Source organism: Sesamum indicum, linkage group LG9, assembly GCF_026168435.1.
Source record: "Sesamum indicum cultivar Baizhima isolate 11 linkage group LG9, ASM2616843v1, whole genome shotgun sequence".
NCBI lineage: Eukaryota > Viridiplantae > Streptophyta > Magnoliopsida > Lamiales > Pedaliaceae > Sesamum > Sesamum indicum.
In genome coordinates, this window is record NC_142665.1 from 21694558 (window position 1) to 21718053 (window position 23496).

The 23496-nt window shown below is 37.5% G+C and overlaps 5 protein-coding genes across 5 annotated transcripts; 2 read left to right on the top strand and 3 right to left on the bottom strand.

Moving 5' to 3' along the window:
• Positions 1 to 119: 119 nt before the first annotated feature.
• APK4 (adenosine-5'-phosphosulfate (APS) kinase 4) lies at positions 120 to 2765 on the bottom strand. Its single transcript, XM_088885301.1, has 8 exons — positions 2567 to 2765; positions 2086 to 2454; positions 1860 to 2000; positions 1360 to 1509; positions 1141 to 1259; positions 969 to 1053; positions 835 to 881; positions 120 to 617 (listed from the first exon to the last, which is right to left on the bottom strand). The coding sequence occupies exons 2-8, from the start codon at positions 2315 to 2317 to the stop codon at positions 519 to 521; spliced, it is 873 nt and encodes a 290-aa protein (XP_088741427.1). The 5' UTR covers positions 2318 to 2454; positions 2567 to 2765; the 3' UTR covers positions 120 to 518.
• Positions 2766 to 4448: 1683 nt separating this feature from the next.
• LOC105177817 (Translation protein SH3-like family protein) lies at positions 4449 to 6382 on the top strand. Its single transcript, XM_011101071.3, has 2 exons — positions 4449 to 4996; positions 5999 to 6382. The coding sequence occupies exon 1, from the start codon at positions 4539 to 4541 to the stop codon at positions 4977 to 4979; it is 441 nt and encodes a 146-aa protein (XP_011099373.1). The 5' UTR covers positions 4449 to 4538; the 3' UTR covers positions 4980 to 4996; positions 5999 to 6382.
• A 1489-nt stretch (positions 6383 to 7871) lies between these two features.
• On the bottom strand, positions 7872 to 11582 carry VDAC2 (voltage dependent anion channel 2). Its single transcript, XM_011101069.3, has 6 exons — positions 11367 to 11582; positions 11210 to 11277; positions 9033 to 9143; positions 8869 to 8955; positions 8578 to 8786; positions 7872 to 8444 (listed from the first exon to the last, which is right to left on the bottom strand). The coding sequence occupies exons 1-6, from the start codon at positions 11413 to 11415 to the stop codon at positions 8138 to 8140; spliced, it is 831 nt and encodes a 276-aa protein (XP_011099371.1). The 5' UTR covers positions 11416 to 11582; the 3' UTR covers positions 7872 to 8137.
• Positions 11583 to 12981: 1399 nt separating this feature from the next.
• ACA2 (calcium ATPase 2) lies at positions 12982 to 17736 on the top strand. The gene is made up of 7 exons (XM_011101068.3): positions 12982 to 13489; positions 13959 to 14013; positions 14102 to 16050; positions 16150 to 16308; positions 16457 to 16628; positions 16707 to 17008; positions 17104 to 17736. The coding sequence occupies exons 1-7, from the start codon at positions 13316 to 13318 to the stop codon at positions 17350 to 17352; spliced, it is 3060 nt and encodes a 1019-aa protein (XP_011099370.1). The 5' UTR covers positions 12982 to 13315; the 3' UTR covers positions 17353 to 17736.
• A 257-nt stretch (positions 17737 to 17993) lies between these two features.
• On the bottom strand, positions 17994 to 23238 carry HEB1 (ARM repeat superfamily protein). The gene is made up of 5 exons (XM_011101067.3): positions 21914 to 23238; positions 21296 to 21760; positions 20169 to 21206; positions 19261 to 19423; positions 17994 to 19147 (listed from the first exon to the last, which is right to left on the bottom strand). Exons 1-5 carry the CDS (start codon positions 22976 to 22978, stop codon positions 18165 to 18167), a joined length of 3714 nt encoding a protein of 1237 aa, XP_011099369.1. The 5' UTR covers positions 22979 to 23238; the 3' UTR covers positions 17994 to 18164.
• Between the last annotated feature and the right edge of the window lie 258 nt (positions 23239 to 23496).

A 23496-nucleotide genomic window follows, 5' to 3' on the forward strand; every position in this document is an offset into this window, starting at 1 on the left:
TTGTTGGTTTACTGCTCTTTTAGAATAGAATTGCTTGTAATTGGCAGCAGCCGTGTTCTGTTGCCATTTTAGAGACTGATATGAAATATAAGATACAACACTGAATTGGAATACAAAAGTACAACACAGTAAACATGGTAAAGCTATTATATAAGCACTCTGCTTTAATTTTTATTACAAAATAGAGGCCAAACTACAGATTCATTAACCTTAACATACATAGTAAAAGTACAAGATAATCACATATCAACTAACGACAACAGCCTGATTCATCGATTAAATAAAGTTTTTTCACCAATTAAATTAGCACATTTCACAGAAGTGCACTGAATTATTTCTTGGTGCTTGGTAGTTGATTGATCAATCAACTGCAAGCTCCATGTGACAACAAGCTCACTGATTAATAAAGATAAATGATTTAATTTACAGAAAAAGCCACACAAGGAAACGAGAGGATTACTTATCACGCACCCGGAAGCTTACACCTTAAGTGTCGCGGAGAAGAGCAAACTGCATTTTTAGGCCTCCAGGTAACCTTTTCTTTCTAAGTATGAAATCACAATTTCAGCCAAAGCGTTGGGAGAATCACACGTCTTTTCTCTTTGACAAAGTACTATCTGGGAGATGCAGAAACGGCAAGGAAGATAGCGTTAGATGTAGAAACAGCAAAGAAGACAGCGTTATGAAGTCAAATTGTAAAATACAAGTGTTGCTAGGAAAATGATCAGACATACAGTCTTCTTACAGGGCATCTTAGGTATTACAGATGGTTATCATAACTTTAAATTAAAGAACCTTAAAACCACAAGTGAATAGAAGAGTAGAATTACCAACCTCAGAGTTCAATGGTGGCTCATACGGATCATCAACACCAGTGAATCCTGTGGAAGACACGCAAAACAAATCACCTTCTTGAAAGAAGAATCTGATTTTACAACTCATTTATCAGATGAATTATGCAGACTAACCTTTGATTTTGCCGGCTCGTGCGAGCTTGTATAATCCCTTTGGATCCCTTGTTTCGCACAATTGTAGAGGCACATCCATATATACCTGCATATTATCTATTTGAGAACTTTGCTGTTCCTCACACAAAAAGAAGAAACAGACAGAGTTTAGATTCAGGGCAGAGAGATTAACCTCAATGAAATCTCCTTCAGGCAATAAAGCTCGACAGGCATCACGGTCCTTCCTATACGGTGATATCAAACTCGCAATGCAAATTACTCCAGAATCCGCAAAGAGCTTAGCCACCTCCCCTATATATTATAAAAGAAAAAGGAGTTAAAACTTTAAACTGGCTAGACCAGTTGTTCTGCAAAAAAGAAAAATCAATCCACAATCAAGACAAGAACCAACCGATCCTTCTAATGTTCTCTGCTCGATCCTCAGCTTTAAAACTAAGATCACTGTTGAGACCATGCCTACAGTTATCCCCGTCGAGGATGTAGCTGAGCTTTCCCCTAGCATGCAATGCATGACTTAACGCACATGCCAAAGTGCTCTTTCCTGAAGTAAAACATCAAGAATTTATATGATGGTAAATAAATCATCAGTGTAATGATAGTGTCGTATATCCCTCTTGTTGGTTATTTGAACCACTTCAAACTCCAACAGGGAGTTTGACAGCAGGGTATCAAAGGGTAGCTGTTGTGTCCACAGATAAAGTGACCCTACTAATCGTTGTCTTATTAATTGAGTGCATAATCATGAAGACAACATAGGAAATTGCAACAGCGTATTCATCACTGGTTTATCCTCTTGTCATAATGCAGATGTTAGAACGATCAAGAAAGCATAACAAGACTGAAACCATAACATAATATCAGCTATTAACAGGTGAGGTTTGCTGTACAAACCTGAACCACTGAGTCCTGTAATCCAAATGACACAGCCCGTCTGATTAAGCAACTCCTCCCTGTCGCTCTTTTCTACAGAAGATTTGTGCCAGACAATATTCGACGAATCCCCAACGGTAGTTATCTGAACCTTATGTTTTCCTATTTTAATCCATAAAATGGACAAACTAATTATGAATTCAATCAAAGGAAAAACAGGGCTACAATGATGAAAACAATAACATACCGGAAAAACCGCCAGAATACTTCGTCAGAACATCGCCGCTGGAAGCTTCCATTGCCTTGACCGGCCCCAAAACTCTGGATCTCGCGCCACCACCGCACATGCTCAAATTCTTACCTCCGGTATACAGAACCTCCGCCTTCGCAAACGTCGACTTGGCGGGTAATACCTCGTAGAAGTCCAAATCCGAGAGCTTAGACAAATTCAACATACGGAAATCGCCAACTGCCGTCATTCTTCAATTCCAAAATTTCCAATCACTGAATTAAACAAGGAAAAATCAACCACCCCAAATTTCTCCACTTCGACAACGAAACGCCCGTTAATTTACAGAGACAATGCAGCAAGCAGAACAGCAAATGCCGACGACGTCTGGATTTCAACACAAATTCAAAACCAAGAATACACGCGTAAAACGCAGATAACGTTGTAGCATATCCAGAAGAGAAAGTATTTAGATAACCATGTGGGGGGTTCAACGTACATAGCAATCCAACCTCACGAACATTGCCATTCAAACGAGCGACTCATAAACAGACACACATATATTCACACACATTGAACGTACAATGTGAGTTCTTCTCGACCCAAAAATTTCATATGCGACAAGAATATTGAAAGTAACATGATGTGTAGATTCATTCATGATTATGACAAAATACACATTTGATCAGTCATGTAGTGAAGTTATTTTTTGGAACTTATATCTTAGTGAAAATAAATGGCAATCACCAATTTTGGCATGTGTGTGTGACATTACTCAAAGTTTAGATTGTACAATTTTTATGAAAAAAGGATAAATTCAATAGATTACGTACTTGTGTGATTGAATCTGTTTCAATCAAATTTGTATTATTGGGGGGTCGCACATTGATAATTATTTTGCTTTCAATTTTATTAATATTAATATATTATAATAAATAAAGTTAATTTGCTATTTCCATCTAATTTATAGTTTTTTTTCTGGATTGACTTTCATATACTTTATGAAATATTATTTTAATCGTGATTAAAATTCTCCCATGCATTGCACGGGTCGCACATTAATAATTATAAAACTGGATTTTGCTATAAATTTTATTAATATTAATACATTGTAATTAAATAAAGCTAATTTGATATTATTCATTTAATTTATAATTTTTTTCTGGATTGACTTTCATATACTTTTAAAATATTATTTTAATCATAATTAAATCGGCCCATGTATGACACAGATTGCGCACTAATAATTATAATATAACTGAAGGAGAATATATATATAAAATGGAGGGTGAGCTGTCAACAGCAAACTAATGTGACAATTTGCAATTAATCTCTTTATCATTTCAGTCCATAGCTGATGCATTAATGAGGAGGATTCCACGCCGGTAAACCCTATATATGGTCGATGCTAATGTCAAGAAAATTTCTCTTTTGCCAGAGAAAGGTAAATCAATTGAAAGTTGAAACTCTCGCTTCTGTCTGCCAAAACATCCGTGAGAACTCCGAAGCTTTGCAGTGGACAAAGGAATTTTGCGCTGGCGATATCAGGAAGACATGGGCAAGGAGTGTTCATCTCTAACAATATATAAATAGGCAAGTTTATTTCTTGGGAGGAATCAATAAATAATACTCTTATATTCAGCTGGCAATGGCATGCTGCAATTGCAAGTTTTGGAACATGATGGAGCAGTTGCTGTCTTATTATTTATGTGTAATAATCGATTCTTTTAGTATAATTGCATTTTCTTTCTTTCTTTTACAGTCAGGTGGAATCTGATTTAATATTACGTCTTACTTATTGTTTATAAATTCGAAAAAAAGATGATATTTTTTGATTGAGATAAATTCAAACAATGTAATATACGTAATTGATTGTTGACCATTTTATTCTAACTCGCAACAACTTATTTTAGTAAAATTTTTCAATATGAAAAATCTCCAAACTATGTAAATTTCTACCTATTATGTGAGGTGTTCAACACATATCATAGTTTGTTAGACTGATTCCACAATTTGTAGGGATATATTACTCACTTATTGCTAATGTACAAGTAAAGATTTAGGGAGCATTTAATCTGGGCAATTAGGTTGAATAAGTAAATTAATATAAATTTACCCTTTGTTTACATTCTCATGTATAGTCGGAGTTGGTGTTTACTGTTTTACCTTCAGAATTCAACCCATAGCTTAAACGCTTTTGTAGAAAAGCCCAATCCCCCTCCACCTCTCCTACAAGCCCATATATCCAAACAGATGAAGGCCCAGTTCTGTATCATTTTGGAGTAGCCCGTAGTGTGGATTCCAAGGCCAGGGGTGAAGCCCATAAGAGAAATCAGCCCAAGAATATACAATTGTGTAATCCCACTATATAAACACAAAACCCTAACCCTCTACTCCTCCACTGGCTGCAGCCTCCCCACGCAGACTCTCTAGAGAAACCCGGCGACACCCTCCACACCCCGGCGGCGAAAATGAAGTACAATCCACGCGTCTCCTCCTCCCGGCGCAAGAGCCGGAAGGCGCATTTCACCGCGCCATCTAGCGTCCGACGTGTCCTGATGAGCGCCCCGCTCTCCGGCGACCTCCGGTCCAAGTACAACGTCCGTTCCATGCCTGTGCGCAAGGATGATGAGGTTCAGGTGGTTCGTGGCACATACAAAGGCCGTGAAGGTAAGGTGGTACAGGTCTACCGTAAGAAATGGGTCATCCATATCGAGCGGATCACTCGTGAGAAGGTTAATGGATCCACCGTCAACGTCGGTATTCACCCCTCCAAAGTAGTTATCACCAAGCTCCGCCTTGACAAGGACCGGAAGTCGCTTCTTGACCGCAAGGCGAAAGGACGGGCCGCCGCTGACAAGGACAAGGGGACCAAGTTTACCGCTGAGGACATTATGCAGACCATCGATTGATGGTTCAATTAATTGAGGTTGTTTTGGTACTATTGTTCGGTTATCATCGTTGGATTTTTATTAATGAATGTTGATGAGAGAAGGAGAGAGTAGAACTATGTTATATCATGTTGCTCTTGATGGTACTTTGATTTTGTTTAATTTCAATGCAATGCTGATAGTTATGGTCTTAAATATCTGTTTAAAATGTGGATTTCTTTTTGGTGAACTGATTGTTGCAGGCATATAATTCTTTATATCTGTTATGTGTTTCTCTTTGGTGGTGTCGGTCACTTCTCTGGTTGCACTTCACTGAAATTATTGCATCTTTAATCTCTTGACGTTTGATGCTTGTATTAATTGCACTCTGGCATCTCCTGACTTCTGTGTTCTGTGATTACCTGCCGTAGTAAGTTACGGATGTTCTATGCATGTGGTTCATGAGATGTAATGAACCATCTATTTGTTAACTTATGAAGCTGTGGCGCCTGAAATTAATGTTTGTCAAACGTTTGATTTGATCCCTAGAAGTATATTGGCATGTAAGTGAACAATGAGACCCCTTTCTGATGGTGTTCTCTTTGCTATCTTTATCTCTGCAGAAATCGGATGTATCTCCATTACCTGGAGACAATTGTGTATGGCATGTTTGATGAGTTTGTGCTGTTTGTTTTCTGTGATAATTCTCTATGGTTTCTGTCATTGGGGACTTATGAGCATTGTTTTAGCTCTCCATTTGGCATTGCAGTCACCTAGCATTTTCTAAATCTGTATTTGCTCTAAGCTTTCGCCCATAGTAGTTCAATTGTTGTTCAATCCCTTTGGGTCCACTCTTATATTTATTGAATGATAAAAAGGTCCAAGAATATCTTATATATTGCTAAAATACGTATTTGTGTGTTTTTACTGTCTTGGGTCACCTAATCTCGTTACTTCTCCCAACTTGATGATTTATCTTAGATTAATGGAACTCAATGTTCCACACTATTTTAATTTGGCGTGTCCGATTGAACTACCATTATTAAAAACCACTTGGTCAGGTACCAACTTTGGACTTAGAGGGTGTTCGGATGAGCTCATAAGAGTGATCGATAAGTGCCGCCCACTGGGGAGGATGAAACGGCTCCTAGTTGTAAAGTTGCACTCAGATACTGTATTTTCTGTGCCTAAAACTCAAGAACTCTGTTTCAACAACTGGTATAGTTTCATGCTTCTGGCCCATTGATGTTAATACGGTGACCTTCCTTGCGTTCTAGGGGCCATTGTGGAAGAATGCAAAAATTGTTATAGGCCACCATTTTAGGCTGTTAGCTACAAACGCAATCTTGAGGTTGCTGTTATTTGGACTCCTTGATAACCTGAGTTTGGTTGCATCTTTTATGTTTTGGTGGTTTTCCAATGATCTATGGTACGCTTTCCTCCCATTTATATCTATTATATTCTGCTTGGTAGTCCATAGGTAAAAGAACGGTGTCTGCTCGACCATTATCTAGTTTGGTTTCTATTACATTTTCAATCCATCGTTGGATTTATGGAAAAGAAATTTATATAAAGCCAGGAGAGATTCAAACTCCCTTGACTGGCTGGTTGCCAACTCTACTGGAGACTGGAGTTCATGGTAACAGTTTCCAGATCAATTCGAAGTTAAGAATTTTAAGCCAAATTTAATATGTTTTGGGGAAGAAAATACTTAAACAGCCTTCCCTTTACGGAGGAAAAACAAAGAAAAGAGCAAAAGAAAGGAAAATCCTCCTTAGTTCGAAAAGAGCAAAAGAAGGGAATATCTTCCTTAGTTCGGAGGAAATGGTCACATGGTTTAGTTTCCAGTTGAACTGTAGCTCGCGATTTCTTAAACCTTGCAGATTGAGAATTATTGTCTGGTGCTGTTGGTCGTGATTGTGATTTCATCTCCCATTTAAGTGAGAAAAATAAGATCAAATGAATTTGTTGGGATGAGATTTTTCTTAAAAATTAGGATAAATTACAACGGTCTTACTTTGAGATTTGGTATAATTGTAAATAATTTCTCATTATTTGAAAAATTATAAATATTTTTCGATGTTTGATGAAATTATATAATTGTCAGATGGAAACATGAAATTATCAATTATACTCTTATTGTATTTTTTTTAAAAAAAATTAAAATTGTAAAAATGCGGGTGGATGAAAAATTATAAAAAAAAAAATTCACTCAGTCAATAAAAAAAATTAAAAAAAAAATTATAATTTTTGTCCACAATATTCATAATTATGCTAAGTTTTAAGAAAGGTTATGTAATTTACCGTAAAATTTATTGTCTTGTACTGTTGGTTGTGGTTGTGAATTCATCTCATTTCAATGGGGGAAAAATGAAATAGAATAAAGTTAGTGGGACAATATTTTCATTTTGGTTATATAATTGAATATGAGATAAAAGTATAATGAATTAGTGATTTATAATTGTAATGCGTAAAATGTGTGCGACAAAAAAATATATATAATAATTGTGATGCTGTGATATTTCTTTTCAAAGTAGTAAAATATATTTGAAATTATTTTTCCAGATGAATAAAAGATAGAATACTTCTGACGGACAAGCATGGCCATTGCATCCGAAGCTTTCTCTGCATAATATTTGCATTTTTTTGCGTGAGAAACAAATTGGTCATTCTAGCCAATGCTACAGTCCATGCACTATAAACATTGACTCTTGAAACTCGACAATTGTTATTTTTCAGTGATGTATTTTAATGGAATGTTTTAGTTATCCAAAAATAAAAAAAGGGTCATTCTTGCAAAGACAATGCCAAAGTTCAAACAAGAAAATAGAAATACATTGGAAACATCTTTCTCCTATACATGGGAGACACGTATAGGACGAGAGTGTTTGATGCATAAAACCAATCTTTTGCTCTTGTAGTGTAAACGGAAGCTGCAAAAACATAGAGTTCATTATCACCACAGAACTCCAAAGAATACTCGGTCTGTGTCAAAAAGCCTCAGAACAGGAAAGCAAAGTAGGCACTTGAAAAAATGAGAAAATATCAGTATGTTTCCCCAGGCATCATTGCAAAAGATGTCAATCTCCGGGGTTTGTAAACAGTGTATTTCTGTAACTACTTATTGGTTTCCTTCCATTGCAACCTCAAAATAACACAAGAACTGGAGTTGAACTGCAATATACTTCAGCAAGGTACTGTCAAGGCTTCAGAGCCAGGGAGACACCAAATTTGGGTGTCCGATCCAGGGCCTTGGTGTCAAACTCACTGGATATGGTCACAAGTGACTTTTGAATGACCTCATGCTGCAAAACAGCCCCTAGCGTGCCATGGTTATTAAGCTTCAGTTTCACAAGTGTCAGGTTGTCAATGGCATAAGATCCTCCCACCGTGAATGTATTCTGGTTTGTGGAGAATCTTCGGGTGATCTCTCCCACAGTCGCAGTCCTCTTCAACTGGTCCATGAAGTGTATGTATGATACCTTTAGTGTGTCCCCTTTATCACCCCTACAAGGAAAACAACAAGAAACCGAATTTCCCCTCATCAATTAGGGCAAGAGTACAAACTAAAAAAGAAAATCGGTCACGCCTGTCTCTTTTAAAATTTAGAGTCATCAACATAGGTAATGACAGGACTTACAGAATCACTGAAGCACATGCATCTGGTTTTGTCACAGTGATGCCAGCAGTGTATTTCGTTAATTTTCCAGAAGTTGTCTCATAACCTGCTTCTGCACCCAAAGCAAACGTGGGAGTGCCAAGCGTGACTGAAAAATCAAGTGGAGGAGCATTGTTCAGACCAACGGCCGCAGTGAGGGATGCATGAGGGTGGAAGTATTGAACTTCCAGCTGCATAAGCAAACACAAAACATTTTAGTGAAAGAAGAGCTACTGTAGTTCAAGTAGTTGCAGGAAAAGGGGCTACAGACACCTTGCCAGATTCATAATTGGGATATTTCAGGGTTGCAATGGTCTTTGATGAGGGGACAATATTGGCAACAGTTAGAGTTGCTGATATCTGCAAAAAGAAGAGGGATCAGATAAGTAACAATGGAAAAGGCATGTTCAGTTGTGATAGAAGTTTGAACATCTTACGTTTGATTCTGTGTCAATTTTTAGATCAGCAGAAGTATTCTTGTATACATACTGAACGGCCACATCTCCAGAAGAGTAGCCTCCTTTTTTCACCGTGGTTGTTGTGAGGGCCTACATTTAGGGTACATAAGTATAAAATTTGGAAGTTACACTGTCATACAATTTCCGCGAAGGTCAAATGACGAGAAAATGACAATGTGAAGCAAAATAAACCACCATAATAATTTGATGAAACTGAGCAATCAGAATAAGGATGATAAGTTATTCTGTGAGTTCAAAACTATTAGATAGAGAATTCACACTTCATCTCTGGGTTGGAATACAAATAACTCGATTCAGACATCTAAAAGGACATTAGTGAAAAAGCACAGTTAGCTAAGAATCACAATGCATATATATCGCTAGGATGATAATTGAGCAGAGCTTCACTAAAGTCCAGGCACTGAAGTTCTTACTATGAAAACCTAATTACCTTGACATGCTATTATATCAGCATGCACATCATGCAAGTCACCCGGCTCAAGTATGAGATGTAAGAAAAATCTGGAAAATATGCTATTAGTAGCATCATGGCCCAAATATTAAGATAACATATAATTGGCCCAGTTGTGTTTCCTATTTCACCAATAGACATGGTTTAAAAAGTAAACTGTTCAAAAGAATAACAGACATTATTGCAGATGAGAAAACCCCAAACTCCATAATAAAATAACATGAGGATTACCACAACTAATAAGTAAAAATGCGAGGTGGCATGTTGCCTGCCAAAAAATTAAGGTCTAGCATCTTTAAGTTACTTGACATAAAGATCACAAACTTCATGTAATGCAAAGTTTCTAATTGATAATGGATATAAAGGCAAACTAAATGAAGATTGCCAATTTCCAAATCAAACGGTGTGAATGGAATTGAAGTTATCATTTAAAATTCTTCTTAAAAAAACTCACAAATAAGTTAATGCAGCTAAAACAGATCTTCTACATGATTAGAATATAATTTTCTGAATTACTTATTGGGCTTGTAAACAAGGTAGCAAGTGATATTGGGTAATTGCACCAGCTTATCTGGATTCAAGCAACTATTGTTAAGTTTGTTGCTTTGAAGGCATCCTACAATCTAACAAGAATTAGTCTACATGCTTAGCTCCTCAAAGTCCATAAATCTTAGAATTTTGCATATTACGCAATGTCGATTTCAATACTTAAATTTTAGGGGCACACATTTTCATTATCCAAAAACAAATCCCCTTTACCAAAATATTTTGAGAATTCCCAGTAATTGAAAATTAAAAGAAAAGTTTGTATCTTTCAATCATTACCTTACTATGAAAATATTTTTTTCAATCATTACCCAAGTATATTTCATGTGACACCAAGAACAAGATAAAACTTTCATGAAAAAGAGATCTACAGTACAAACTATAAAGCAAATTTGCTCCAACAATACATCACATTAACCATTTCCACAAACTACAGTTACTACACCAAACAAAATTTCATTCTTCCCACATTTCCCAAGTACAAACCCCAAAAACTCATCCCTCATTTCCCCCTAAAACAACCCAAAATGCTTCCGCGCAGAGCCTTAAACTTTATGCCCTCTCCTAGCCTCAACCCACCAGAGAGGTGGTCATGGATGTTCTGAAGACATTATGTTAAAGACTATAAAGTATGCAAATCTGCAAACCTAGTCCCTGTTCACACACTAAACCTTGGAGATTGCAAGTTAAACCTTTCACTAAACAAAATAAATATTGCAATATCTGTTCGAGATGATGACCAAAACAGGGCAGAGAAAAGTATCAGAGAGCAATATAGATGAAAAAACAAACTCCCAAAATCAAATTCCAATGTTATCTTTGCAATTACCCGGGGAAAAAAATGAAGAGGGCACTCCTTGAAGCTTAAAAACGAAGTCCTTGGTCGGCCAGGAATAAAAGCAAAATAGAGAAATGCCTAAACGCAATCTGCTAAATCCGGTTATTATGAATCCCAATCTTATTTCTCAACTCGTTTAGACTTCACTTTGAGCACATGCTCTACTGAAAAATTCGACCTCACTACACAACATATTATGAGACACGACATGATATACTCATACGAAACGCTGGTACAAATACAAGAACATATTACACTCGTATATATTACAAAAATAATTAAAAAAAGAAGAAGTCTTACCACTCCAGATTCACTGTAGGTGGAGACAGAAAATTTGTGATCAGAAAGATAGTCCTTGGTCAGCAGATCTACAAATCAAAATTAAACATAACCATAAATCTCAGTTAAATTAAAACTGAACCAAAAAATTCAAATGCTGGATCCAAAAATAACCTACCTTTGGCTTTCTTGCCAATATCTGAGAACAGTCCTGGTCCCTTGCTCATGTTATTTTTCGATTTTTTTTTCAAATTCAAAGAGAGTTGTCTGAGAAGTGAGGGCGAATCGAGAAAATCTGCGAAGAGAAAATGGAAAAGAGAGAGAGAGAGGGAGAGAAAATTGAAAATGAAGAAATTGCCTTTTTCGTGGTGAACAGTGAACAGTGAAGACCACCTTTAGGGGAATATTTTGCAATTGACTTGTGATATTCAGGAGATTGTTTGGACCGTCGATTCAAATGTGACGGAGAGATTTTATGATGGATTGGGCCTTTGGGATCTGATGGTGATGGGGCTACTGTTATGGTCACTCTATCACAGGCAGGTCAATATAGATTAGATGTATGTCGTGGAAAAGGCACTCTATATTTATTTGCTAACTTGGTATCAGATTCCTTTTTTAAAAGGTTATAATAATATTAGAAAATTAATTTTAAATTAATCAGTTGGTTTTGTCCACATACCTACTCTTTCAAAATTTTAAAATTAAAATATTCTCCTTTTATTTCAAAATTATGGGTTTTTTCTTAATTAGTTACCAAACTTTAATTAAAATAAAACTTCTAAAGTTTATCTACTTTATATTTTGTAGTGTTACTCCTAAAAATATTAAATTATGATTATTTCAACTGAGATAATATAATTTTTTAAATTATTTTGATAAATAGGATTAAATTATGATTCCTTGTTCAGTTAAAGAAACAAAATTAAATTTATATTAATTTATTTGATATTATTATATATGCTAAATTAATTACAAAAATAAGACATGGATTAGTGAAAACTCTAAATTTAGTTAATAATTTTCATTTGTTTGTAACGGATCATCATAATCGCACAGTTAATAATTTATTCACAAGCTCCATTTGATGTTTAGCATAATTATAAATACTCATAATTGTTTAAAAAATTATCAATATCTTTCTAATTTTAAATATTGTAAAAAAGCTAACTTAATTTGTTAGTCTCTATTAAGTATTCATCTATTTATTGTGGTGAACTAATAAAAAAAACCCTTATGAATTATTATCATTTTAGTTAAGTTTTAGAATTATATTATTTTTTTTGTTTCTTTAAAAAACAAATATACAGGAACGACAAAGTTGATAATTTCATGCTTCCATATAAAATTTATGTAATTTCATCAAATATAGAAAGTATTTATAATTTTTCAAAATAATAAGAAGATATTCGTAATTGTATCGAACCTAGTGAGAGTTTATTGTAATTATCATAATAAAAAATAAAATTATCATTTTAACCAAATAATAAAAATGTTAATCTAACACCACTATTCAATAAAACAACACAAGTTGGACCAATTCAAATATATTCTCAAAATGTGCAAGATTGAAAAACACATTTTCTACTGTTAAAAATAAAAACAAGAAATTCTTGTAATCATATAAAAATGATGATATTAAGGACTGAAGATATTGAAAATTAAGAAGTTAAAAAGGATAATTAAATTGCACATGGAAAATAGAGGGAATTGCGAAGAAAGAAAAAGTTGTAATACAATATTATGTGGACATCTGTCTGTATTTTTGGTAAGTAGAGTATAATAGGAAGGATGAAATGAAGAAGAGGGGAGAGAACATCAAACACCACCCGGCCCCGCACTCTGCGTTCAAACTTCCCACGAAAGAAGGAGGTTAGGACAACCAAGTGAAAGGCTCACTGTTCCGTTACTTTTTTATCTTCCATCACAACGCTTTCTCTTTTTGCAACAATTTCTCCACCAAAATCTTCGGATCAGATGAGTTCAGAAATGACTCTACTCTTTGCCCCTTTCCGGGCTGCTGCTGTAATGGCTTGAAACCGGTGATCTCAAGGGACAGATAACTCTGAGTTTTTCAGTATAGTAATATAGATATCGAGGGGTGTGTGATCGGGGTTGGCGGACAAAATGGAGAGTTTCTTGAGTGATAAATGGGATGTGAAGGCCAAGCATACGTCGGAGGAGGCGTTGCAGCGGTGGAGGGAGCTATGTGGGGTGGTGAAGAACCCCAAGCGCCGCTTCAGATTCACAGCCAATCTGACCAAGCGTTACGAGGCGGCTGCCATGCGCAAAACTAATCAGGTTGTCCCCTGCTTATACTCTGTGTGTGTGTGCGCGCGTGGTTGTTTCAAAATATGAAGTGTCTGAAATGAAGCATTCATTCTTTGATTTTTCTTGTCTGTGACTATATATCCATTTTGTATGGCATATTATGCATTAGATGTCACCTAAATGGTTAGGAAGGAATTTTGCAGCAAGATATCTTGATTGATGAGAGATTTGTGTTGAAAATATTGATATTGAAAATGTCTATGATGAAGAACTATGCAAAAACGTAAAGAAGAAGAAGATGTGATTTCTGTTTCTTATTCAGATGTCTCTTGGCTGTAAGATTCCCCTCTTAGACCTGCTCTGCCTGTTGGACTTTCCTCAAATTTCTCACGGTTGAACCATGGTTTAAACAATGAGATCGAACATTCATTATGGGAATAGTCTTGATGAGAACCAATCTCAAGATGCGGCTGATTGTATTGTATCTTGCATTTTTCAGGAGAAGTTGAGAATTGCCGTCCTTGTTTCAAAGGCTGCATTTCAGTTCATACAAGGTGTGATACTTTATGCACTCTCTTGCTTTCGCTTGTCCAACCCTTTATGTAGAAACTTGGAATAACTCCTGGTGCCAATTCATTGCAGGCATGCAACTAAATGATTACACCGTGCCAGAGGAAGTTCAAGCTGCTGGTTTTCAGATTTGTGCAGATGAATTAGAATCCATAGTCGAAGGTCATGATCTGAAAAAGCTAAAGTTTCATGGAGGGGTCTCGGGTATTGCAGACAAGCTCGTCGCAAACTGCTCTGATGGCCTATCAACCGACAGTGAAGCCCTTAACCGCAGACGTGGGATATATGGGATCAATAAATTCCAAGAAAGTGAACCGCAGAGTTTTTGGACGTTTGTTTGGGAAGCCCTTCACGATATGACTCTCATGATTCTTGGTGCTTGTGCAATTGTCTCTCTGATTGTTGGTATACCAACTGAAGGATGGCCTAAGGGAGCTCATGATGGACTTGGAATTGTTGCCAGTATCTTGCTGGTAGTTTTAGTCACAGCAACAAGCGATTATCGCCAATCCTTACAATTCCGGGATTTGGACAAAGAGAAGAAGAAAATTTCTATTCAGGTTACGAGGAATGGTTACCGGAAAAAGATGTCTATGTATCATCTGCTGCCTGGTGATATCGTACATCTTTCTATAGGCGATCAAGTCCCAGCAGATGGTCTTTTTCTTTCAGGGTTCTCTGTTTTGATTGATGAATCTAGTTTAACTGGAGAAAGTGAGCCAGTGATGATCACTGCTGAAAATCCCTTTCTACTCTCTGGAACTAAGGTCCAAGATGGCTCTTGCAAGATGCTGGTTACCACTGTTGGCATGAGAACTCAATGGGGTAAACTAATGGCAACACTGAGTGAAGGAGGGGATGATGAAACCCCTCTGCAAGTGAAACTGAATGGAGTGGCTACAATCATCGGAAAGATCGGCCTCTTCTTCGCTGTAGTGACTTTTGCTGTCTTAGTTCAGAAAATAATTACTCGCAAATGGCAACAGGGAACAACCACCAAATGGACTGGTGATGATGCTTTAGAATTACTAGAATACTTTGCCATTGCTGTCACAATTGTTGTTGTTGCTGTTCCTGAGGGGCTTCCTCTAGCCGTGACATTAAGTCTTGCATTTGCCATGAAAAAGATGATGAATGATAAAGCCCTTGTTCGCCACTTGGCTGCTTGTGAGACCATGGGATCAGCCACAAACATATGTAGTGACAAAACCGGGACTTTAACAACCAACCGCATGACTGTGGTGAAGTCATGCATTTGCATGAAAGTGAAAGATTTGAACAACCCAGATAATGCTTCTACTTTGGCCTCTGAACTCCCACAGTCCGTTGTTAAGATTCTGCTCCAATCTATTTTCAACAACACGGGTGGAGAAGTTGTGGTCAGAAGACGTGGAAAACACAAGATTCTAGGAACCCCAACTGAGACAGCTATTTTGGAGTTTGGTCTGCTACTCGGTGGGGATTTTCAGGCAGAAAGACAATCATGTAAAGTACTGAAAATCGAGCCATTTAACTCCACAAAGAAGCGAATGGGCGTGGTTTTGGAGCTTCCGGGAGGAGGCGTAAGAGCTCATACCAAAGGTGCTTCCGAGATAGTCTTGGCTGCGTGTGATAAAGTGATCAATTCAGACGGTGAAGTTGTTCCCCTCGAGGAAGCAGCTATGAACCATTTAAATACAACCATTGATCAGCTTGCTAGTGAAGCGCTTAGGACCCTTTGTCTCGCTTATATGGAGCTTGAAAACGGGTTTTCGGCTGATAATGATATTCCTTCCTCTGGATACACCTGTATAGGAATCGTGGGAATCAAAGATCCGGTACGTCCTGGAGTCAGGGAGTCTGTCGCGCTTTGCCAGTCGGCTGGTGTGACCGTCCGGATGGTTACTGGAGACAACATTAATACTGCAAAAGCCATTGCTAGAGAATGTGGGATACTCACGGATGGTGGTATAGCTATAGAAGGTCCAGTTTTTCGCAGCAAGACTTTGGAGGAATTGAATGAGCTGATCCCGAAGATACAGGTATACAATTATTTCTCCATTTTCTCTTAGCTAACCAGGCACAGAACCGACTTGCCACTTGTACATACCATATATAATGGTTTTTTATGCTTCTTTCAGGTGATGGCCCGTTCATCTCCTTTGGACAAGCATACATTGGTAAAGCACTTGAGAACTACATTTGACGAAGTTGTGGCTGTAACTGGTGATGGAACCAATGATGCTCCAGCACTTCATGAAGCAGATATTGGACTTGCAATGGGCATTTCTGGGACTGAGGTAAATTCGTGAGTCTTAGATTTGTATAACATGACTGAATTTTGTCCGTAATTGAATCTTATATCAACCAAGTCTGAAAATATCATGTGCTTCTTAGTACTCATTTTTCCGTGTTGATTAGTGAAAGTTTCTTTGTGATGGAATTCAGGTGGCCAAAGAGAGTGCTGATGTCATAATTCTAGACGACAACTTCTCCACTATTGTGACTGTGGCCAAATGGGGGCGCTCAGTCTATGTAAACATTCAAAAGTTTGTGCAGTTCCAACTGACTGTTAATGTTGTTGCATTGACCGTGAACTTTTATTCAGCTTGTAGGACTGGTAATCGAATAACATGCTTCTGTCGCTAACTTATAATGTCCTTCCCCACATAATGTTTCAAATTACTGGTGCTTTCAGGAAGTGCTCCTCTTACTGCTGTCCAACTTCTGTGGGTCAATATGATTATGGACACACTTGGTGCACTTGCCCTAGCAACAGAGCCTCCAACTGATGAACTGATGAAGAGATCTCCTGTTGGGAGGAAAGGGAACTTCATCAGTGCTGTCATGTGGAGGAATATCTTAGGACAATCCCTGTTTCAGTTCATAGTCATATTGTTCCTTCAGGCATATGGAAAATCATTTTTCAGACTTCATGGCTGCCCCAACTCTGACTTGGTCCTTAACACGATTATTTTCAATACGTTCGTCTTCTGCCAGGTAAATATCTTAGTTATCAATCTCTCATGAATTATTCAATTAATGATGTCAGGACTACTTAGTGGTTGAGCTGAATACTTGTGGTTGTTTCGCAGCTTTTCAATGAAGTGAACTCCCGAGAAATGGAGAAAATAGATGTGCTGGATGGCATACTGGACAACTCTGTCTTTTTGATGGTCGTTGGTTCCACTTTTTTCTTTCAGATAATCATCATTGAATACCTCGGAACATTTGCAAGCACAACTCCACTTACACTATTTCAATGGCTTGTCTGCATATTTATTGGATTCCTAGGAATGCCAATTGCTGTAGCCTTGAAAAAGCATGTCCCTGTGCAAACTTAACTTGAGCTGCTACAAACTCAATGCCTGTTGTTGCCATCCGAGGATGCACTAACTTCCTGCCACGTCATCCTAAACAGACAAAAGATGGAGGATTCAAATCTTGCCACCATCTTCAAAGGCATACACTGCAAGCTTCTGTGTTTCCACTCCAATTTTCACGGAGCGAACGAAGGATCTTTCACGAAAGCAGTAATGGATAGTTAGCACGCACAAGAATCCTTAACTTCATTGAGAACCACAATGATCCTTCATTTGATTTTGTGAAATTCTTAACTTCATTGGCTCATTGGCTCATTGGCATGTGATACTGTTAAGTTATGTCATAGATTGTGTTATAGTGTTCCCGAGATTATTTGTGTGAAAGTAATATCAATAATTGATGCCTAGGTGTGATTTTGAATTTTGATACAAACCTATCTTTTAGGGCCAGGAAGTAGCAAGCACAAACCGTATAGATCTACATTCTTACATAGATATTATTTTCTTAAATATTACTGAAGACCAGAAAACATTTAAAAGTAACAGATGCACTTTGTGCTTTGGTCGTGTTTGTTTATAGGAGTTTGTATACCTGATGCATTGAGTACGAAGATTGCTGCTTCCAGGATGCAGTGAAAACTGAAAATATGGAAGTATAGTAATGAGGAAACGATTTGCCTTGCTTTGATGTCAATGAAACTTATAGCATTAGTATCGCACACAGACACCAGCAATCTGTGAACATTTGCAGTCATAACTTGAATAAGAATAAACTTCTTTGTCTCACCATTTTTTTTTCATTTTTTCCCCATCAACCATATTGCTGGGTTATTTTATTCGTCCTCCATTGAATGCCTTATTTTGTCATAAATAAAAGATGCCCAGACAGGTTCAAGCAGTGCCTTAGCACTGTAAAGCTTTTGTCTGTCACTCTTATTGTTACCTAGCTCTTCAGCCCCTCGCTCCAATTTAGGGTAGATTTCTTCAATAGATGCCAGCATTAGCTTAAGTTCCTTCCATTCTGTGTCTTCAGGCCTGACAAGCTTTACACAGACAAAATGCAGAAGACCCAAGACGACATCAAATTTCTTGCTTTCTAATGCGCTTAGTGAACCAGTTAAGAAAATCGCCCCAACAGCATCTAGTATTTTGTTGTTTGATTTCAAAAGCATAGACATTGTTTCTATTAGTCTCTTGAATGCGGAGAAATCCTTGGCATGCTGATTTCCCTCTGTATCGTCATCTGAGTTTGTATCTCTTTGCTCAGAAAGCTCAACCCTTGCCAAAATATAAAACCATGGGGGGAGGTGGAACGCAGCATTATCAAATGAATCTGAACATACGCCCTTGTCTGGAGTCTGTTTCCCCAAGCAATTAGATCCCAAAGCAAGAATCATATCAGGAATCCATGGCTGAATGACTGTGACAAGGCGAGCTGCATATCCGTACCCCAGAAACTCTTCAACTGAAACAATGAGATTAAAAAGTTCGTTTACAAGACTGTAAGCTCCTGCTTGACATGACGAATCTTCACAAGCTTTAAGCGTTATATTAAGTAACTTGGAGCTATATGTCAAAGAACTTTTCAAACAGATAAATATATCTCTGAGGTCTTCTTCAGTGATTTGCAACTGAGCAATGGAATGTTCCCTTAAATTTGTAATGATGAACTTCACATTTGCTGTTGTAAAATTCAAGCATCTGTCTTGAGAGCAAGTAACAAGATCCATAGCAGTTGCATCAGCAACAAACTTCAGAACTGCAGTTAACATCTTCACCATATTTGATATCCTTAGTTGTTTAGTCAAACTGGTGCCTGTCTTCAAAGTTATCCAAAACTGAGAAGTTAAAGTAACATCTAATTGAAATCTGAAACATAATCATCTCTCAGGGAAAACAAAGCTTACATTCACATCAAGCAAAACATACCAGTTTGACAATCTCCAGTATCTGCGCTGTATCCAGGTGCTATCTTGGTATTGGTACTGTTTAGTGATTCTGAGGGTAAGCTGTCAGACTTATTATTGTTTGCTCTGAATACATTATTTGCACAATGAAGCAGATGGTCCAATGTCAAGTCAGAGATAGATGCCTGCTAATAGGTAACAGGTGAACCCATATTAGCAACAACGAGTATAGTTTCAAGAACCTCCAAATGTATAAATGACAAACTTCTCACTTGCCAGTTACATGGCTAAATAACATAAGCACAAAGCTATTCTTTCTACCATGGAAGATTCTCTTTTACTGTCACCTTTTGATGTCTGTAGATTCATATATAGACCTTAACAAAGTATATCTTAAATTTTCCAGTTCCATCCACTTTCTTCTCCAAATTCCCAATTTCCCTTAAATTTAGCACAAGGTTGTAAGAAGATGCTCCAAAAAGCTATACAAATTGGTTCCTAATGTGTAACATTATCACCCTTCTTGTTCTGCTAGAAATAATTTCTGACTTTCAACTAGACCCAGTCACCAGAAACAAATAACTCACCTGCTACTCCTAGAATTTTGAGTCTTTTTTCTGTTGTCTTCGCTATGCATTAGATTTCCTAATAGCAGCAGTTCTATAAGGTAAGGAAGCTAAACCTCTCATTTAATAGAATATCATAAGTATGATAGTTCATAAAATGAGGGTTACACCATCCTACTTCATCTAAAAACATGAAACAATTTCCCCTTGTTTGATTGAATAATAATGCCTCAAGTAAGATGTGTGCATTGTTTCATAGAACAAGTGAATATAACATCTGAAATAGCACAGCCACATATTAAGCATGTTAAATCACAGCATTCACAATTTTGTTAAAATGACAGTAGATGGAAATGTGGCTCACCTGTGTAGAATCTGTGCTTACATCTGTCTTGATGTTATGAAGACTCATATGCAGAGTAAGAGTCGTGTAAGCAGAAACAGACCATGTGTTCAAATAATCATACTGCAGGCAATAGAGAACACTTGCTTCAGAAATGACCTTCAACGCTGAGTATGCACTTTCTAAATGTCTAGAACCTAACATAGCTTTCCTTGTATTTTCATGCAGAAGTAAGTCCTTTATTTGCCATGATACTCCAACAGCACTTGCATAATCTTCCGTAAACCTATTTTTGTCAATGTTAGATGACCTTTGGCTATTGCAGTGCTTTGACTTTGATGATACTTTTATTGAAGTTTTAGTTCTTCTTATTGCTGAGCCAACATTTTTTTTTCCTAATTCTATACCAAATTTTGCATGACATCCAGAGGCAGCTTTTTGCAAGCACCCAACCAGAACTCCAAACATGTCATCAAACCAACCACATGACAGTATCATCTTGTGGGCAGACCTCACTTCAGCTTGCCTTTCAATAATATCTGATAAACCGCCGAATCTATTAATCAAGCCCATGCAATCTTCAAAAAGGTCACCTACAGCATCCAGAGACATGGTTGAGATAATGTTGCAGATAGAAGATTGAGCACGTGAAGTAGAAGCAACTGTAAAAAGGGTCTTCAGCTTTTCAGCAGACAACTCTTCTCTGAGAGCTGGCTGGAAAGAAGCATCCTTTGCAAGATTAGTACAAAGGTGAGAAGCAGCAACAAGTAAACCCTCAACAGTCTCTTCATCAAGCTTAACGGAAGACATAATCAAATCAGTAAGAACTTTAAAAAGTTTCATAAGAGATCTGAGAGATGCTCCTTCCAATGCTGCAAACTCACAAAATCTTGCTCCCGCTGTAGGAGACCTTTTAATAAGAGTGATCATGCGCTTACATGCTTCTTCCTCCATAACTTTGGAAGGAAAGTAAGATGGTATAAGAAGTTTGGTGATTTTCCTTGCAACAAGCGGTTGGTCATTCGCAAGTGTCGAAACCAATACATCTATGGACACTACCTGAAGGAGCAAACAATCAAGTAAATTAAAAATGAAGATCATAAACAGGGCCGAAATGATAGAGTTCAATGTACAGGTCCAATCTGTACCTTATGGAAGTGAAAATTTCGAATGTCATTCAAGAGTAGAAGGAGATCAGCGACAGCAGCCCGTACTGCCAATGCAGAATCCATAATGAGATTGCCCAATCTAGGCAAGAGCACTTTAAGGACCTCATGAGATTGAGGATTGCCGAGCAAATATATAATACCATTCACTGTGGAAAGTCTGATCTCTGTGCAAGCATCATGAGCCATGTCATCAAAAATTCTGGTAATAATCTTTGTAATGATTGGTGAAGGAATAACTTCCCAAAACAGATAAAGAGTTCGACAGCTGCCTTCTACTGCTACAGCTCTCACGTCTGGGCACTCATCCATGAGTAGTTTATCTAACAGAAAGAATTGCTTTTCCAGGAGCGTATCTTTAGCCTCCTTAGTCGCATCAGGATCCTCTAAAGGAAACAGGTCTAGAAGTAAGTGCAATGCGTTTTGTCGGACATTTGAGTTTGCAACCTGCAGAACAAACAAAATTAAAGATTCAAATTTATAATATTAACGCTGCAGAGTGATACTCCACAATTCATCAAAGCACAAGATTTCTTGCTATGAACAATTAGTATATTCAACTTCTGTCTTCAACAAGATCACAAAAACAGAGCATAGTACCTGAAGTGACCGAAAAATTATCGGCTCTGCAAGACAGAAAATAAGTTTCTCTACTCCATCTGTTGTCCGGTTATTAACAAAACACCCTAAAATCCTTCTAATTGATGCTGCTAGTGTCACCGAGCTGGCGTATATAGCTCCCTCCACCAACCCCTGCAGAAACCCATTCTCAATCTCACACTTGCATTCCCCCTCCACCACCTTCCATGCTCTAAAAATAATTTCACCATAGGCCTCCAACATTGATTTACGCCCAAATGGTACTTGTGATTTTATCATCGCCCAAATTTCCTTCATGAGCTGCACACTGAAACCAAACATAAACGCGATGAATTTCCTACCCTCCTCTGTTTTCAAATACAGAGGAGAAATCACACAGCGAATCAACAAATGCTTTAAGTCCTCAATACTCTCATCCTCAAAATCAAACAGCATAAAAGCTTCTCGAAGCGTATAAACTCTGTGAACATCTACTTTCTTCTTCAAAGTCAATGAGCGTGACAACATAACCGGCAGAGATTGAGAAATTAGAGTTTCTTTCCCTAATAAATCCCCCTTCCACCACTCCTCGCACAAATTAGCTATCTCTGACAGCAAAATCGAATCGGACTCAAACAAAATTAAGTTGTCATGCAACTCTTGCGCGGCCGGCAACAAATCTGAAACGGAGAAGGCACTTTTAGGATGGAACGCGCAGAGGTACAAAATATACGTATAAACCTGGAGCTTCTCGACAATAGACTGTCTTCCATTTTCACGGTGTTGGGTGGAAGAAACCCCATCCTCTTTCTTGTTACGGGAAGATCTTCGTGCACGCTTTGCAGGAGGTGTTATCGGCGACCCGGCGAAGGTAGAGTCGTGGAGATTTTTGTATCGGGAAATGGAGTGTGAAATGGAATTCAGGAGGGCGAGGGGCAGAGAAGAAGTTAGATCAGAGGAAGGTTTAACTGATGTGTTAATTAGGGTTTTGATGGCGGATTTGGAGGATTTGAAAGGCAATTTGGCGGCCGACGAGAGGAACTCTTCGGCGGAGGTCTCCAGTGACGACCGGAGTCTCTTCTCCATTGATAATCTGTCCGATTTCCAGATTACTGCTGAGAATGGCTTGTTTACCGTCGGTTTCAATTCAAGGATTTTGGTTATGATGGGTTCTGGTAACAGCAGAACAGACCAATGGCAGGGCTGGAAAATGCATTTTCATTGGAACAGAATCGGTTTGGAGTCGTCTGTTACGTTGGTAGGTAACAGCCTGGTCCGTGTAAGCATTTTGAATATTTGAATCGCGCTTTGGCGGTCATTTCAGTGTTTTCCTGTGGATTTTTGTTTGGGAATTTTTATTTCCGTTTTTATATTTTAAATATGTAATTGAAAATGAATAAATGATAATACCGAAACGAATTTTTAAACTAAATATTGCAACATTTCCATTTTCATGAATTATTATATATAACTTATAATCAAGGCGGAAAGTTTTTTATAATGAAAAATATTTCATAACTAAAAATAATAATAATAATAAGTACATAAACATTCTAGCAACACAAATATTTTTCAGTCGGTTATCAAAATGATTTTAAAGTCAA

Excerpts from the sequence above, each read along its gene's own strand:
- LOC105177817 (XM_011101071.3), top strand. The coding sequence starts at position 4,539 with ATGAAGTACAATCCACGCGTCTCCTCCTCCCGGCGCAAGAGCCGGAAG.
- ACA2 (XM_011101068.3), top strand. The coding sequence starts at position 13,316 with ATGGAGAGTTTCTTGAGTGATAAATGGGATGTGAAGGCCAAGCATACG. Across the intron at positions 16,309-16,456 it reads TGGGCATTTCTGGGACTGAG|GTGGCCAAAGAGAGTGCTGA; the intron begins GTAAATTCGTGA and ends GATGGAATTCAG. Across the intron at positions 16,629-16,706 it reads TTATTCAGCTTGTAGGACTG|GAAGTGCTCCTCTTACTGCT; the intron begins GTAATCGAATAA and ends TGGTGCTTTCAG.
- APK4 (XM_088885301.1), bottom strand. The coding sequence starts at position 2,317 with ATGACGGCAGTTGGCGATTTCCGTATGTTGAATTTGTCTAAGCTCTCG. Across the intron at positions 2,001-2,085 it reads GTATTCTGGCGGTTTTTCCG|GAAAACATAAGGTTCAGATA; the intron begins GTATGTTATTGT and ends GGATTAAAATAG. Across the intron at positions 1,510-1,859 it reads TACAGGACTCAGTGGTTCAG|GAAAGAGCACTTTGGCATGT; the intron begins GTTTGTACAGCA and ends GTTTTACTTCAG.
- VDAC2 (XM_011101069.3), bottom strand. The coding sequence starts at position 11,415 with ATGAGCAAGGGACCAGGACTGTTCTCAGATATTGGCAAGAAAGCCAAA. Across the intron at positions 11,278-11,366 it reads TATTGGCAAGAAAGCCAAAG|ATCTGCTGACCAAGGACTAT; the intron begins GTAGGTTATTTT and ends TTTGATTTGTAG. Across the intron at positions 8,445-8,577 it reads GCATGTGCTTCAGTGATTCT|GGGTGATAAAGGGGACACAC; the intron begins GTAAGTCCTGTC and ends TTTTCCTTGTAG.
- HEB1 (XM_011101067.3), bottom strand. The coding sequence starts at position 22,978 with ATGGAGAAGAGACTCCGGTCGTCACTGGAGACCTCCGCCGAAGAGTTC. Across the intron at positions 21,761-21,913 it reads TAATTTTTCGGTCACTTCAG|GTTGCAAACTCAAATGTCCG; the intron begins GTACTATGCTCT and ends TTTGTTCTGCAG. Across the intron at positions 21,207-21,295 it reads GAAATTTTCACTTCCATAAG|GTAGTGTCCATAGATGTATT; the intron begins GTACAGATTGGA and ends TTGCTCCTTCAG.